Here is an 18,387-nt window from a genome sequence, read left to right on the forward strand (position 1 = left end):
TAAGTACATTTATATCTCTCAGCTTTACTTACTATTAATAATCAAATAATAAGTACATTTATATCTCTCAGCTTTACTTACTATTAATAATCAAATAATAAGTACATTTAATAATCAAATAATAAGTACATTTAATAATCAAATAATAAGTACATTTAATAATCAAATAATAAGTACATTTATATCTCTCAGCTTTACTTACTATTAATAATCAAATAATAAGTACATTTATATCTCTCAGCTTTACTTACTATTAATAATCAAATAATAAGTACATGTATATCTCTCAGCTTTACTTACTATTAATAATCAAATAATAAGTACATTTATATCTCTCAGCTTTACTTACTATTAATAATCAAATAATAAGTACATTTATATCTCTCAGCTTTACTTACTATTAATAATCAAATAATAAGTACATTTAATAATCAAATAATAAGTACATTTAATAATCAAATAATAAGTACATTTATATCTCTCAGCTTTACTTACTATTAATAATCAAATAATAAGTACATTTATATATCTCAGCTTTACTTACTATTAATAATCAAATAATAAGTACATGTATATCTCTCAGCTTTACTTACTATTAATAATAAAATAATAAGTACATTTATATCTCTCAGCTTTACTTACTATTAATAATCAAATAATAAGTACATTTATATCTCTCAGCTTTACTTACTATTAATAATCAAATAATAAGTACATTTAATAATCAAATAATAAGTACATTTAATAATCAAATAATAAGTACATTTAATAATCAAATAATAAGTACATTTATATCTCTCAGCTTTACTTACTATTAATAATCAAATAATAAGTACATTTATATCTCTCAGCTTTACTTACTATTAACAATCCAATAATAAGTACATGTATATCTCTCAGCTTTACTTACTATTAATAATCAAATAATAAGTACATTTATATCTCTCAGCTTTACTCACTATTAATAATCAAATAATAAGTACATGTATATCTCTCAGTTTTACTTACTATTAATAATCAAATAATAAGTACATGTATATCTCTCAGCTTTACTTACTATTAATAATCAAATAATAAGTACATTTATATCTCTCAGCTTTACTTACTATTAATAATCAAATAATAAGTACATTTATATCTCTCAGCTTTACTTACTATTAATAATCAAATAATAAGTACATTTATATCTCTCAGCTTTACTTACTATTAATAATCAAATAATAAGTACATTTAATAATCAAATAATAAGTACATTTATATCTCTCAGCTTTACTTACTATTAATAATCAAATAATAAGTACATGTATATCTCTCAGCTTTACTTACTATTAATAATCAAATAATAAGTACATTTAATAATCAAATAATAAGTACATTTATATCTCTCAGCTTTAGTTTAAACATATTCATTTATAGTGGATTGGGAAACAAGCTTTGCAACTTATATTAATCCCTTTCCACTTTGCGGGTGCGAGTGCTGCCTTGTAGCGGCATTAGCCTACTCTTTTTCGAAATCTACAAGGTTGTCTTTAACGTGCAAGAGATATGGCTCTCTCTTAACACGGGTCAGCCATTTATCGTCCCCTTCCGACGGACTATCATCGTTTCCTTAAGACCATACTCGCAAATGGTGTCAAGGGAGAGCCGAAAATTGAGTTCCTGAAATTTTCATCCCAAACGGGCATCGAACCAGGAACCTTTGTGTTAGTAGTCCGATGCTCTAACCACTACACCACGGCTCTCATCAGCTCTCAGCTTTACTTACTATTAATAATCAAATAATAAGTACATGTATATCTCTCAGCTTTACTTGCTATTTTAAATAATCAAATAATAAGTACATGTATATCTCTCACCTTTACTTACTATTAATAATCAAATAATAAGTACATTTATATCTCTCAGCTTTACTTACTATTAATAATTAAATAATAAGTACATGTATATCTCTCAGCTTTAAATTTCAAGGAAGGCTGGTATACACATATATTATAATAAAATGTCTTTTGTGAAAAGGATATTGAAATCCAACTGAAAACTATTCTTACAATGTAAAATAATACATTATACCAAGGGGTGATAAAAACCATAGGTATAAGAAAAAGATAGATGGACAACACCATATTCTGAAAAATAAAGACCCCCCTCTCAAAAAAACCCCGAACACATAAAACAGCTCATTCATTACTTAAAATCTACATTAACTAAAAAGCATGATAAATAAGTAAGAGTATCATTTCTAGATTCGATACATGAATGTCATGAGTAATAATAAAAAAATTACCTCTCCTACCTCATTATTTACTGTATAATTCAATACCATATTTTTTAGGGAGCATCAAAGTAGAAGAATATTTGTTTAAGCTATGTTTCTTCTTTTGTAGATATAAATGTCTGAAGTGTTTCAACTTTGACATGTGTCAGAATTGTTTCTACACTGGAAGGACAAAGAAAACCCATAAATTAAAACATCCAATCCAAGAGTACTGTATGGCTGTAAGTATTTTTGTTAGTTCAGATGCTTCATTTTCTATAATTATGATCATTAACAAACCTTACATAAAACAACTTCTTGAAATTATTTCAGTAAAACTTATAAGTTTACTGACACAAATGTGGAATACATTTCTGCACTTGTAAGTGGACAATTACTAAATTGAGATATACAAATACCCAAAGTTAATGTAAATTGTATTAAGTAAAATAAACCACTTCTTTTTCATTTTAGTTCCAAAAAAAACTTTGGGCAGGTTATAATTGCCAACAGTTGTTAATTAACTTTACAAATAATAGAACAAAAAACATACAGGGCTCTTTCTTTTAGAGTTTGGGTTGTTTCCAAATAAATGTTTCTTTCAATATAGTTTTGCCTGATTTTTTATCAAAATCAACTGTTACAATAAGTTTACTTCATATAATTTATTTGTATTTTAAGGTCAAGATTTTTTTTTTCGTGTATTAATTACATTTATATACTGTAGACAACCACAAAAGAGGACACAAAAGCATTTTTGACAACAGTACGTAACAATTTGAGCAAGAAATACAGACAGAAGTCTAAACTAAAGTATTTGCCTATCATGTCAGAAAACCAGTACCACCCTCATACATGGTAAGTTCTTTATATTTGTATACATTCCATGCTTTTGTGATTTCTTGTACTGTGAATATTTGTTAAATGTATATATTCCATGAGTTGTATTGCTTACTAAACAAAAGTAATAATTACTTACATACAAGGTATATAAGGCAGTTTTATGATGTAGTAAAATCATCATTTATAACTTCAAATAATTTTACTTTGAATTTGAAAAAAAATTTATACATTTTTCAATCCACGAAAAATTGAGACCCACAAAAATAAGTTATATCCAATGTAATCTCAAAATCAATATTATTGAGAAAAAAATTCAGTTCATTTTTTCTACTATTAGTTTTCATGTTACTTTGGGGATATTTTTTAAAAAGTGATTATGGATTTCTGAAGCTTAGTTCTGACATCTTTTAGTCTTCATCCTAATTTTAAACTATTCTTTAGTCATATTGCAACACATTCAGAAAAAAAAATGATAATTCAAACATTTCTGTCACAAGAATATAATAGAACATATTTTGTAACTCTTTTAAATAGAAGACTGAAAATTTATGTTTCTTATGTTTTTTAAAGGAACAATAGAATTGAACCTCCTGTGCCTAATATTCACTCAGCCATGACGGACAATGCTCACAAACTCACTCAAGCAGAAAAACATCCAAGTACATATGACTTGACAGAAGAAGTTGTTACACCAAATGATGAGAACAAGGTAAATGTTTGACAAAGATTTTTCTTAAAACTTAGACTTCTGGGTCAACGAAATTTCCAAAAAACTGGGGTCCATGGGCCATTTTTTTTCCAATCTCTGCATATAAAAACTATAAGAGATTTATAATTCGTTGAACATTTGAATTTGTGGTTTACCTGTTCTCACCAAACCCACGAAAATTGGTACCCAACGAATAATAATGAATCCACAGTATGCTAGAACTCACAAGGAAGTCATATGTATCCTGCAGAAAAGATACTTTAATGGTTATAACATACAGTTAAGCCATCCACTTCCTATGCACTAGTTGTATTCAAAGTCATACTTCAGTTTAGTGTATTTGATTTATAGTTAAAGAAGTATTTATTTCTTGGTAAATTTGAGAGATCTCTTGTTCAGATAAAGGGTAATTAATAATTCTATGACATGTTTATATTTCTAGGAAAACATGACTTTTACTGTGCTAGTTCATGCAGAAGATAAAAAGAGAAGAATCTCTGATACAAAAACAGAAGATTCAGATTCATTGATACAACAACGAAAGGAATTGGAAAAATTTATCAAACAGCTAGAGGATGAAAACAGGTATTGTATAAAAAGAAAATCACTTGGTTTGGTTTGATTACGAGAAATATCTCTTTATGCAGAAAATAGACAGCAGTCCATAACCATAAGAGAATGTTTGCATTCTTTCACTTGTAACTTGATTTGCACCTTAGAATTATGGAATTACCATGAACCCGAGAATGTAATCCTTAAAAAAAAAGTCTTCAGTTATAAGTAAGTAAGTAAATTTTATTTAGAGTCGGCATATATATACATAATAACAGAGAAAACATGAGCTCTGGTGAGCTCTTTAACCGACTATCACTTAAAAAATCATGCAGCATCATGCAAATACTACCAAATAAAACTGAAAAAACATGCAATATAATGAAAGCAAATCTATTTGATTTGTGAGCCTCCAGAGTCAAAGTTCATGTGGCAAGCGCCTCTATATGCATTGAAATGGGGGAATCAGCAAATCACTTGAAGATCATAAACTATAACAGACTAAAAGCATAAAAACAATAAATAAATAAATATAAGCACTAGCATTTAATGGCAGATATATTAAAAAAAAATGCATCAAAACCAGAGCAAAAGGCCATTATAAAAAGAAAGAAAGAAATTTCAGCTTTGAGACAGCACTGGGTGGAAACGACATGAACTGCAGTAGCATTTTTGACCCCCACACCAGGAATTTATATAATTCCTAAACTGGTCAAAAGATTCAGATTTATTACTATTGTTTATTTATAATCCCTGATTATTTAATGTTTTCTTCATAATGTATACTACTGACAAAATATCAATGTTTTTTATGCCCCACCTACGATAGAAGAGGGGCATTATGTTTTCTGGTCCATTCGTCTGTGCTTCCGTTCGTCTGTTCGTCCGTTCATCCCGCTTCAGGTTAAAGTTTTTGGTTAAGGTAGTTTTTGATGAAGTTGAAGTCCAATCAACTGGAAACTTAGTATACATGTTCCCTATGATATTATCTTTTTAATTTAAATGCCAAATTAGAGTTTTTACACCAATTTCATGGTCCACTAAACATAGAAATTGAAAGTGCGAGTGGAGCATCCGTGTACTATGGACATATTCTTGTTTTTCTTAAAATAAACAGAGAAATTTTTATTTTCAGACAGTTGCATCAACAGTTGTCAGAATTTCGAGAATCTTCTGATACAGAGAGTAACTTGTCAGGTGGTGAACCAAGAAAAAAGGTATGTAAGGATAACTTTGAAATATATATTGTAAATTATAGTTTTTATGCACTATCTAAAGGCATTATGTTTTTAGGTCTGTGCATCATTCTGTTTGTCCTTTCTTCTGTCTGTCCCGCTATGGGTTAAAGCTTTTGGTCAAGATAGTGTTTGATAAGTTGGAGTCCAATCAACTTGAAACTTAGTACTCATGTTCCCTATGATATAATCTTTCTAATTTTCATGCCAAATTAGAGTTTTGACCCAAATTTTAAGGTCCTGTGAATATAGAAATTGATAGTGTGAGTGGGGCATGGTACTATTGACACATTCTTGTTTCACAAAAACATAGTAAAGATTTTTGAAAGGTAAATAATCATGTTTTATTATTTCAGAGTCTTCCATTGACACCATTAGAGAATACTTATTCTGTTGGTTTAAAATGTCATGAGCGTGCTAAACCAAGTCCAATTAAGCCTGAAATCTCTCATGTTTATCTTCGACATCGCAGCCATACGCCACAGTAAGTTGATTAAGTTTTCCTTCATTTCCTGTCATTCCTTAAAACAAACTATTTTTATACCATTACATAATGAGAGTAAAGAAGGTTATATATAATATTGGGTGCTTCAAAAAGTTAATGGAATAATTAACTGAACTATTTCAGAATCTTCAGGGTAATGTGTCGTTTCGGTCTACTGCCTTAGGTTGGAAGTTATCTCAAGCACCCGAGTTTCATCCACCAATACACCTTATTGCTATTTGGAAATCTGTGCCGGTTGAAGCTTTGACGTACAACAATCACTTTTCCATTGGGTTGTCAGATATTTTGTATTATCATGTCAAAATTTGACAGGATCCTTTGTTATGTCCTATAATGGCTGACAAATGGTGATAAGGTGTATTTATATTGGCCATCACAAAATATAAAATTAAGATAAAAGTGGATTTAACACCATAATCAATCAATTAACATTCAATTATTCCTACACCAAAATGAAAAAAAACAGAACAGCATTTGGAATGTGTTTCCCAGGTAAAAACCAGTAAAAAGCACTAAGCTGTATTAAATGATAATTTTAGATGACATTTTTAGCTCACATGGCCCGAAGGGCCAAGTGAGCTTATGCCTTCACTTGGCGTCCGTCGTCGTCTGTCGTCGTAAACTATTTCAAGAATCTTCTCCTCTGAAACTACTCGGCCAAATACTTCCAAACTTTAACTGTATGTTCCTTAGGGTATCTAGTTTATAAATTGTATCCGAAGTTTTGATCTATCAACAAACATGGTCGCCATTGCTAAAAATAGAACATAGGGGTCAAATGCAGTTTTTGGCTTTTAACTCAAAAATCGAAGTATTTAGAGCAAATCTGACAGGCGTAAAATTGATTATCAGGTCAAGATCTATCTGCCCTGAAATTTTCAGATGAATCGGACAAACGTTGTTGGGTTGCTGCCCCTGTATTGGAAATTTTAAGGAAATTTTGCTGTTTTTGGTTATTATCATGAATATTATTATAGGTAGAGATGAACTGTAAACAGCAAAAATGTTCAGCAAAGTAAGACCTAAAAATAAGTCAACATGACTGAAATGGTCAGTTGACCCCTTTAGGAGTTATTGCCCTTTATAGTCAAATTTTAACCATTTTTCATAAATCTTAGTTATCTTTTACAAAAATTTTCTCCTCTGAAACTACTGGGCCAAATTGAACTAAACTTGGCCACAACCATCATTGGGGTATCTAGTTTGAAAATTGTGTCCGGTGACCTGGCCAACCAACCAAAATGGCTGCTGTTACTTAAAATAGAACATAGGGGTCAAATGCAGTTTTTGGCTTATATCTCAAAAACTAAAGCATTTAAAGCAAATCTGACAGTGATAAAAATGTTCATTAGGTCAAGATCTATCAGCCCTGAAATTTTCAGATGAATCAAACAACCCATTATTGGGTTGCTGCCACTTAATTGGTAATTTTAAGGAAATTTTGCAGTTTTTGGTCATTATCTTGAATATTATTATAGATAAAGATAAACTGTAAACAGCAAAAATGATCAGCAAAGTAAGATCTACAAATAAGTTAATATGACCAAAATTGTCAATTGACCCCTTAAGGGGTTATTGTCCTTTAATGACAATTTTTCACAATTTGTTCATCATATTTGCTAACTTTAAAAAATCTTCTCCTCTAAAACTACTCAACCAAATTCAACCAAACTTCATTTGAATGATCAGTAGGGTGTATAAAATAAAGTTTGTGTTTTATTTTCTATTTCGTCAAAAAACATGGCCGAAGGCATTGTTTACCAGTTGAGCAATTCCGGCTCTTGAGAGCCTCTTGTTTATTTTTCCCAAATTTTACAGATATAGTCCACTTTCGTCTCCTGATGATCCAGAGAAATTATCTAGATCAAAGATATCTGCAATACATCGATACTCAGACAGTTTCGTGACAGAACCATGTAGTGACAGCAGAAATAGAATGTCTTACGATAGTTTAGATTACATAGATGTTAGTCCGTCACATTTCACATTACCAAGCTATGCACACAGTAGAGCTTACATTGATGAGGAAGCAGAGATGGATAACCTTGTTCACAAAATGGAGCAGGTTTTCCCAAGCAACCTTTCTTACTCAGGTATTGTTCATTTAGAAAATGAAACACGTATTTTGTATTGTTCTTACAGAAAATGGGGTAGGTTTTACAAAGCAACCCATCTTAGGTATTGTTGGTATAGAAAAACGGACATGTTTCCCAAAGAAACATCTCTTAGTGGAGTATTGCTTAAACATAAAATGATACCTGTTTCCCAAACTAACCTATTTTACATATTTATAATTTATACAGAAAATGGAAAACAGGTTTCTCAGACCAATATAAAATGATACCTGTTTCCCAAACTAACCTATTTTACATATGTATAATTTTTTCAGGAAATGAAACAGGTTTCTTAGATATTGTTTTACTCAAAACAATCTGTAAAACAATCTGTTTTATTCTGATACAAATGTATTTTAAATTTGAGATTTAAGCATTGGTTGAATATTATGACAAAGATTAATTCTTAACACAGTAAGACAATATCAAATTTGCCATTAGGTTTGGTAGTTATGATTACAAATTAATGATCAAACCAAAAATAATATCAAACTAGATTTTTCACATTCATAATTTCATATTTGACAATATCAAAAGTTTGCTCAGCCCTTATATTCAAGCATTAATTTATAATTTCAGCTTATTCTACAACAGCCAATGATGAAATGTTGCAAGCAGCATCTACCATAGGAGCTGCCATGTCTGACTATGTCAGTGAAGCTATCCATACTTACTACTAACTACTAGCAGAGTCTCTAATGGATGAGTTTGTCCTATCTGTTGATTTTTATGATCAAAGGATATCCAAATTATGAAGAAATGTCAGATTTTGTCAATGAAGCTATTCATAGTTGATAATACATGTACAAGTTATTTTTTTAAGAACATTTTTTCCAAATAGAGTTTTTATCTTGTATTTTGGTATATAAAGGAATACATTATAATCCTATAATCATAACTAATTTCAGAAATTTTCCCCGAGTTTTTTTTTTATTGTGAAAATTGTGGCTATAAGTGTCTCAAAAATAAAAACTTGCATGTTTTAAAATTTTGAAAGTATTTTTTGAAATTGCTATTTTAAAAACTTTCATTTGCATCAATTGTTTGATAATAACAATATTTTCTAAATTTACAGTATCTTTTATACTTTCTGTTGCGAGTTGATATAAAACAATTGTAGCAATCAGTGTTGTGACAGTATTTTACATTTTGTGCAATATTTTTTGTATTTGTGGTGTTGATTTGTACAGTTTTTATAGGGCATCAATTTATACGCAATAATGTCTTGATAGATTTATCCTTATATTTAAAAGATCCATAGAAAAACCTAACAAGGCAACATTAATTATTTTTACAATATATCTTGCAGGCCAAAAAAAAATTTGGGGCTAAAATTGCAAATTGGCCCTAAATTCAAATATATTTTAAACTGTCTCAGATTTAGTGAATTAAATGCAGAATGTACATATTTTAATAATATATTTTTATGTTGTTTTCACAAGTTTTACAGCCATGCAATTACAGGAACATGTTAAAAGTTACTGTAAATGACTTAAAATATGCAAAATCTTAGTCTAAATAATAAACAGTTGCTAAAATATAATATAGAGCATAGCATTTGCACAAAATGATATTTAAGTAAAGGCATTTTGTGTTAATTTATTCATTTACCATAATTACTTTGGATAACATTTGTACTTTTTTATAAATCATAATAACCGAAATGTTCTTTCTGCGAGCCATTTGGATTTAAATGTCCGACAATTCTTTCTCATTACATCAGAAGTAAATGCTTGGCTAAGCTTCACATTTTCTGAAAAGCCTTTCTTTTGGTGCTAACAAAAATGTGGTTAGGAATGACATTAGTAACGTTTGTATTTTGATGAAATTAAAGGGCCAAATTGTTCTTTGATGTAAAATTTCTTTATATTCTCATGTACATTTTTGATTATGGATGTGAATGGAAAAATTAGTCTGCTCTTTACTGTCTTAAGGATCGTATATGCTGTGCTTGTGATGTTATGACAGTTTAATCAGCAGTAGTTTATCAGTAGAGTATGAATAAGTTTCAGAAGTCAAATTCATAAGATGTGAATGAAATTTCGATTCTGCATCTTTGTATTTTTAATAACAATGAGCTGCGTCTGATAGAAATGCCTTATGCAAATGAATAACTGCCATTATCAATACATCTATTTATTTGTTTTGGGTTGAAAAAATCTTAATGCAAAGTCTTCAACTTTTGGGAAATTGAGATTATATAAAAATAAAATTGAGAATGGAAATGGGGAATGTGTCAAAGAGACAACAACCTGACCATAGAGAAGACAATAGCCGAAGACCACCAATGGGTCTTCAATGCAGCAAGAACTCCTACAAAACGGATCAAATTCATCTGTTTATCCTATTTAGTCGGTCCATAACCAATCAAAGTCTTAAACATGTACATGTGTATACTTCAACTTGAATAAGGACGATTTCTATCTGGCACAGCTCAGACTCTTAGGGTAAATTTGGCTTATATTTTTATATCTTGATGTTTTGAATGTAAGTCTTGCCAGTTTTATATAGATGTCTAGTTTTGTTTTGAATGTTGTAAAACTGATATCTATGCAAAGATCTTCTATTGCTACCTCACAAATTTCAAATACTGTTCTAGTCCCTACTTGGAACATACTTTATATTTGCTAGTGTATTTCAGAATAATTTTTGATTTGCAATACACAATGTAATATTTGTAGTTGGTCTGTTTATATACATGTATTTTAATAAATGCATGCCAAATTCCTACATACTTTTTCATATTGTACTTGCATGATAGTCTGTGTAGTTTTTACGATTTTTCTAAAATGTTTTATTATATGGTACGTAAAGAAATTTTCTAAAGTAACAAGAATGATTCGACAGAAATTTCTTATTCGATGGAAATCCATTCAAGTTTTACAGTCCTCAGTCATACAATTTTAAGTCTAGCTAGTAATATTCCTAGGATTCATATATACTTTGTACAACTGCATAAATCATAGTTTTATAAATCTCAGACTAAATAACATGATACTAGTAGACACTTATTTGTTTTATATATAATAAAAAAGAACATATATTCTTTTAATGAGCTATAGCTAATTATGTAAAACATGTAGTATCAATGCTTTAAGTTAGATGGCCTCATTCGTATTGTATCATTTGATCAGATGTCTGATTAATACTCAACTATGCAGGATATAGTTTACAAAATCCTGAACAAATTTCGAAATTAGGGAAAAATGAATAGGTTCGAATTTTAAACTGTGTTCTATAAATCATTTGAAAACATGTCTGCTTTAAATCTAATAATTTTCAAATTAAATTATTTGTTTATCAAATAAATATAGTAATACTGTATTGAAATCCTACAATTGCTAAAATTTTTTTTTTTTTTACAAGATGTTTAGTCAGAATGTGGTGTATTAATTTTAAATACATGTATTTTATATTTAAATGTATTGTACGATTTTGATAACTACAGCATATGTTTTGTATTTGATTAAAGTGCCATAAAAATTTACAATGTATTTGACATAATTGTAATGATGCTTTAACTGATTTTGTACAATAAACTGTACACCTTAGAGTTTTCCATTTTTTTCTTTAATTTTCTTTTAAGAGAATTTGTCTTCTTTTTTTATTCATATTACCGGTAACTTGAAAACAGAAATTTCATATCATTTATGAAATCTCTCATAAATGATATACCTTCAAAAGTAACTAGAACTTTCTGTTGAGCTGGTATAATATTTCCTGTCTCCTGGATTGAGGCTATTATGCTAGTAACTGGAAAACAGGGAATCACAGAAGTTCATAATATTAATTTGATGATTGGAATTTTTACCACCCTAAATGGCTATACAACCCCTTGCATGGTCGGTCATATAAATTTGAACTTTTTTTCTGGTGTTATATTTGATGTTTGTACACTCTATACATTAATAATATTTGCATATGAAGATCCAACAAGATACCAACTTCCATGTTAATATGATAAAGTTTGTTTGGATATTTATTCAGTAACCTATAATTTAGTGGTACAAAATGTATTGTTAGTTGCAATCTTCCATTATTGTGAAAATCAGAAAATTACCTTTTCTTGAATTGTTTCACATTTTGTTATTTAATAGCTTTATTTCTGGAATGAGTTTTGCTCATTGTTGAAGGATGTAAGTTTTCATGTAGTTTGTTAAATCCTCATTCGTTGGTTTCTTGTCAAAAATGGTTGAATTATCAATCATACAAAGTCTCTTTATTTTTATTCTCACCCTGACTTTTGAGTGTGATGATATCAGGTTCAGGTGAAAATTACCAGTTAAAAAGGTGAATAACCTTCATACAAACATTTTAGTTAAGGTGGTACCTAACACTACAGGGAGATAAAATCAGCTAAACGTTTAAATTACGTTGTGTTGTAAAGGGAATATTAAGCATCCCAATGATCAAAATTAGTGTTTGTCAAACTGCTATGTAACCAGTGTAATTTTTCAGATAAATTGGTTGGTTCAAATGTTTCAAAATTTTTATATTTTGGTCGAAAAGTCATAGTAAATACTTTGTCAAAATTGTATGAAATTTAAACGAGCCAAATTAATTTTAGTTAAGGTGTTGGGTACCAATTTATACAGGGAAAAGATATATAAGTATTTGGTTTGTTTATAAGGCCAAGGGAAAAATATAATCAAGGCTTGACTAGATGACAAAAAAGTATACGATTATTCATTTATTTGGACTGTAAAATCAAAAGAAATTCTGACATACAGTTATCTAAACATTGTTATAGTTGTAAATTGTTTTGAGTATATAAAACTACATATATTATGACATTCTGAGAAATAACATACACATCACATTAAACATAGAAGGGATACAATGCGTCAACCTACTAGTTTTCTGATTTACAACCTATTAATTCCCAGACAACCTTTAAAGCAAAGCAGTAATACAACCTGGGAAACTATGTTTCAGCGATAAAATATTTTAGGATTTTCTACTTAAACCCAGTAATTTATGACTAATACTGTGGATTCATTTTAATATTTTCGTAAGTACCAATTTCCCTGGATTAAGGACAACTTACATGCTCGTGGATATTTAATTTTCAGGTTTGCCAAAATCTGCATACGAGCGTATATGAAACTTGTCTTTATTTAAGATTTAATTTCATGCTTCTTATATACCCACAAAATCCACTTAAATTGGTATCTAATGAATTATAATGAATCGAAAGTATTGTATTTAATAAGTTTTACCAAATATCAATATATAATTGTTTTAAATCTATCATCCATTACAAAATCAAATAAATAATATGGCCATTAAGTAATTCTATAAATATTCTATGATATAATTTATGGCACATTATCTAATACTACTTTATGACAAAAGAAATCTTTAATTTAGTCATTACACAGTTTAGAAGATGATTGTCTTTTAGTGAAATCAAAATTTTGTACTATTAATTTATATTAGCAAAATAGAAACCATTATATGTGCAATTTATTTTATAAAAAAAGTAATTATGAACATACTAATTGATGTTTGAATGACTGATTCATATAAGAAGATATTATTGACAGAGTTCTAAAATTACAAAACCCCATGGCACTTGTTATTCAATGTTTTATCTCACTGAAAAATATTTTGAAATATGATGCAAGCAAAGCAATCAAAATAGCTTTTTTGGGAAAAGAATTCTTAACTTTTAATAGCATATACATGTAATTAATTAGTTCTATAAATTTTATACTACTAGAGGATATTTACAACCCTTTCTGAAACCAGAAACACATTAAGTTGAAGTATGAAAAAATCATTGTTACATGTAATGATAATCACAAATTTTCTGAAAACTGATAAACTGATCATTATCTGTGTAATTTGAACAAATATATCAACACTTGACAAATTTTAAGAACAAAACAAAGTTACAAAACATGACAAGAATGAGTAAATACGTCATTAGAAACTGAGGAATTCTTTAAATGTATCAGATCTTATAACAAAACAAAGTCACTGTAAATAGACAACAGATCTACAAGAACAGAGAAATACATATAACCTGAGAAAGAGTGACTAGATATATCAATAAAATCTACGTTATGTCACTTAAAGCTATCACAATCATATATTATACAGAATTCTAGTCATAAATCTTGTACAGTATATTCATTAATTGCATATTAGGGATCAGAACTTAAACAAAGGACAGTTATATTATTATGATTAGATTTATTACTTAACGCAAGTTTACCAATGTAATTCAGGTATTTACCTGCTTACCCCCTGACCTGCATACCAAAAAAATCATCATCATCATAGATCATATTTAAACAAAAAGAGAAAGTACAATTTGGGGCCAGAACCGCCAGATTATATAAAATTTTAAAACATTACCTCTAAAAACCTAAATGTATGAAATCATGTGCAATATCACAATATCATAAAATAAAGATAAACATACTTATCGCTATTTTGTGCATTTTTCCTTTGATCTTTTTTTGTGATATTTTTCATATCATGCTACTCGCTTGAGATGGAAAATTATCACTAGAAACTAAGGAGGCATGTGGCGTTGCTAACGAAATTGACATGAAATGAACAACGTCCTCATAGGAAAAATAGCGATAACAGATTATCATTGGTCATCTCAACTCCATCAATCATTGAGATGATCAACGATAATCTATAAACATCATGTGGCAGATCTCTACAGAAAAATATTTCAATAAAAAATGGAAAAACAAAACCTTAATAAATCCAGTGTTCTCCCCAGAAATTTTGGATAGCATCACATTTGGCTTTAAAAAACGAACTATTTTTTCATCGTCCTTTGTTGCGTCGCAGCAATGCTATATTTCCTTTATGTTATATATGTTTATACTGTTCAATTCATAACTGAGAAAACAATAAAACTATAACCATGAAAACAGTTGTTTGATTTATGTTTTCTTTATTCTGAATAATTCATAATAATTTAATTTTGGATGTAATATGTCTTCTGATTGGCTGACATCATTTTGTTTATCAGCCCATAGACATAATTTTGTCATGTGACCGTAACGTTTTTTCATGATTTACTCCGGTTTAAAATGGTATTTAGAATTAAATTATAAGAAATAACTGTAATATTTTGTCAGTCTATTCGAAATAACATAAAAAATGTGGTGCACACTGTCAATAACCCGCTACACGCGTTATTCAGTGTGCACCACATTTTTTATGTTATTTCTTCATAGACAGAAAAAATATTACAGTCATTCCTCAAACATTTTTTTTCCCTCTTGGGCCAAATAAAAGTATATGTGTGGTTCCAGTTACCCTACCCACCCAACTAAATGAATGGTTTATTATAATGCAACCTGTATATATAAAATACTAAATACATGTATCTAGAAAAAAAATGATTCCTCATCTGTTACTGCATAAGTCTTTAATGCTGAAGAATATGTGTTTAAAAAAAATGCAAACATGAGTTTGTAACATTTATGAAATATTTCAAAAGCTTTTCATGCTTTTTTCAAGTAGTATTGGAATTCTTTAAAAGCAAAAGCTCTGAGTACACTTCTAGAATTTTGTAATTAGATATATGTTCCTTAAAATGCCTTTATTTATGTGATTTAACATAAGGAGACAGAGAGAACTTGACGTGTGATTTTGAATTTTACCGTCAAAATGAAATCTTCTTGCACTCATAAAAAAAAGTTCAATTAAAATTCAATACATTGTCGAATGAAATTAAAAAGACACTCCCTCATACTGCAAAATTATGATCGATTTGAGGCTAAATATATAAATACTGATTTTTGTTTCATTATTATAATACATATCAAACCTTTTAATTTGATCTGATCTACTAATTTACTAAAACCTACTATATACAATTATGATACATCCTTATAATAAATATTTTATAATAACTATGTACACTTTCTGTATAAATGTACACTTTCTGTATATAACAACAATGATATTATTGCTGGAAATTAACATATATATTGCACAAATGTCAAGGGCAGGGAAAAACAAACAAACATAAATACGCACCAACAAGTTTTTCTTAAATGCATAATATGACCAAAACACTTTTGTGTCAAATCATGTAACTTTTGTTAAAATAAAATGGACTTGTCAAATGGTTTTATCATATGGTTTGTTCAAAAGAAACCAAAACATTCATTGTCTTCACAACACATTAAATGAAAATTGCCACATAATTTGGTCCTTTAAATCATAATAAACTAACTAAAACAAAATCCATAGGAAAAAAAAAGATTATTGCATTTTTTAAATAAGTATTACCGGTAAGCAACCAACCTTACAGCTAAGGTTTACAAGGTCATTTATATGAAAAGAAAGTAAAGAATTGCCTTACAAACAAAACAAAATAAAAATCCTTAAACAAAGAAAGGTCTTCTTTCTGTCTTAGACTTCTTACTTGTCTTCTGTCCACTTTTATCAGATGACTCACGCGTACTAGCAGATTTAGATAAAGTAGTTGTATCTGTAGTTTTACGTGGATACGATTCTGTCGATATTTTCCTAACAGGTGCTTGTTTTCCTTTAGCCTGTTGTTTAGTTGGTGGTTCTGAAGCTACATTACTTTGTGAAGCAGCTCTCCGCCTTCCACATGTTGCACAAGAAATATGCCCGGTCCTATTGCTATGTGCTGCACTTGTCCCCATCACACACTGACTATGAGAATGTTTACGCTCAGGTTTTGGATCAGATTTAGTAGATGTAACAGGCTGTTTGGGACTAGACGAGACGGAGGGAGAGCTTAATGATCGATGAGCACCACTACTAACTGCCCTCGCAGCTATTGCAGCTTTGCCCATCACTATACCTAATGGGCCTTTCTTTTTACGTTCTTTCACTACAGGCTTTGATTGCTCTGCTTTGTTTTGAGCAGATTTAGTCCTGACAGTAGGTACAGCAGACTGTATGGACATATCAATATGAATGTCATCATCATCTTTACTTGAAATATCAGATGATAATGACTGTGTATCTAAATCTAAAGAAAAGGTCACATTTTTTTTCATTTCTGTTTTTTTCACATTCATGGTATCAAACATACCTGATCTTACTGTCATATCCAAATCTAATGTATTCTTTTCGTCTATTTCCATATCGGCACTTGCAGTTTCCTCAGTTTTATCTGATGTATTCGTATGAACAGAGAGAAGAGGAGAAATACTCCCTTCTTTACTATCTAGTGAGGAAGAAGATCTTGTCCATAAACCAGACAAAGAACCTCCCTGTCCTGAGAATCTTCGTGACATCTTAGGAGATAAACTACCCATATGGCCGTCTGCATCTCTTGACTTATTCCCAATGTCAGTCAGGGAAGTTCTAAATAAAGGTGGTGATCGTTTAGTGGATGTATTTCTACGAAGGATGGGAGGTGATATATTCCCAGCCTCTTTCTGAGCTTGCATTAAAGCATGTCGTTGAAGTAGTGGTGATGAAGGACAAGTGATTGTCAATGTGTTTAAGGGAGGTAAGTCTGAAGGTTTTGGCTTTGTGGGAGCATTATTATTTGAGTCTTCATCATCAGGTTTTTCAACATCAAGCTGTGGTAAAATAATCGGCTTTTCCACGGTCAATGCATCTGTATCTGTTTGCGCAGAGAGTGAGGGCTGAGATTTGAACTGTTCAACGGAGAATGTAGCTTTAGTTGCTTTTATCAATGCCTGGATAGTCGGGGTTTCAGTATTAGATATTATTGGTGAATCATGAGAAGCCATTGGCAATGGATGGCTTTCTGACAAGGCATGAGTAGGATTGGATTGCGTTGTTGTTTGGGCAAGTGTGGCTGCAAAGTTATGTTGTGGCGGGTACTCTCTGATAGGACTACTTTCTATAACAGTAATTGTTGGAAGATTTATTTTCTTCTTTTCCAGTGTTAAAGGTTGTATGGTGGCAGGCTGTATCTTGAGTTGTTGAGGTGGGGAACGTTTAACAAGTTCAGGCGGTCTAACAAAATGATGTCCATGATTGCTGTTCAATACCATACTACTTTCTCCTGAAAATATGCAAAAAAAAAATATATTTAATTTTTTTATAACCATCTCTTTTTAATAAAAATGTCTCCAATTGTTTTTAATTGTTATGCATTAAAGAGGAAAGGAAGTACAATAAAAAAAGTTAAATGCAAAACAAGAACAAATGAAAAATGCAAGTAATGAAGTTTTTCTTATATTGTA

General features: G+C 29.8%; 2 protein-coding genes across 15 annotated transcripts in view; one reads left to right on the forward strand and one right to left on the reverse strand.

Annotated features, from left to right (window-relative positions):
- The window catches only part of LOC139481163 (dystrophin-like), a 29,992-nt gene extending 18,229 nt beyond the window's left edge, over positions 1-11,763 (forward strand). The window contains exons 11-18 of the mRNA XM_071264318.1: positions 2,385-2,496; positions 2,982-3,112; positions 3,668-3,806; positions 4,249-4,391; positions 5,494-5,575; positions 5,950-6,077; positions 7,917-8,191; positions 8,792-11,763. Of these exons, the coding sequence (XP_071120419.1) occupies positions 2,385-2,496; positions 2,982-3,112; positions 3,668-3,806; positions 4,249-4,391; positions 5,494-5,575; positions 5,950-6,077; positions 7,917-8,191; positions 8,792-8,892 (1,111 nt within the window). The 3' untranslated portion in view covers positions 8,893-11,763. The remainder of the gene's footprint in view (positions 1-2,384; positions 2,497-2,981; positions 3,113-3,667; positions 3,807-4,248; positions 4,392-5,493; positions 5,576-5,949; positions 6,078-7,916; positions 8,192-8,791) is intronic.
- Positions 11,764-15,684: 3,921 nt separating this feature from the next.
- Positions 15,685-18,387, reverse strand: part of LOC139481171 (rho GTPase-activating protein 45-like) — a 43,385-nt gene continuing 40,682 nt past the window's right edge. For 9 of the 14 annotated variants that reach the window (XM_071264374.1, XM_071264357.1, XM_071264428.1 and 6 more), the window contains one exon: positions 18,176-18,206. Coding sequence is in view for 3 of the 14 variants with exons in the window: in XM_071264336.1 (XP_071120437.1) it covers positions 16,576-18,206 (1,631 nt within the window). In the remaining 11 variants the exon portion in view is untranslated. Of the gene's footprint in view, positions 18,207-18,387 lie in introns of all 14 variants that reach the window. The other 5 variants (XM_071264336.1, XM_071264396.1, XM_071264421.1 and 2 more) reach the window with 1 other exon arrangement.

Source organism: Mytilus edulis, chromosome 1, assembly GCF_963676685.1.
Source record: "Mytilus edulis chromosome 1, xbMytEdul2.2, whole genome shotgun sequence".
NCBI lineage: Eukaryota > Metazoa > Mollusca > Bivalvia > Mytilida > Mytilidae > Mytilus > Mytilus edulis.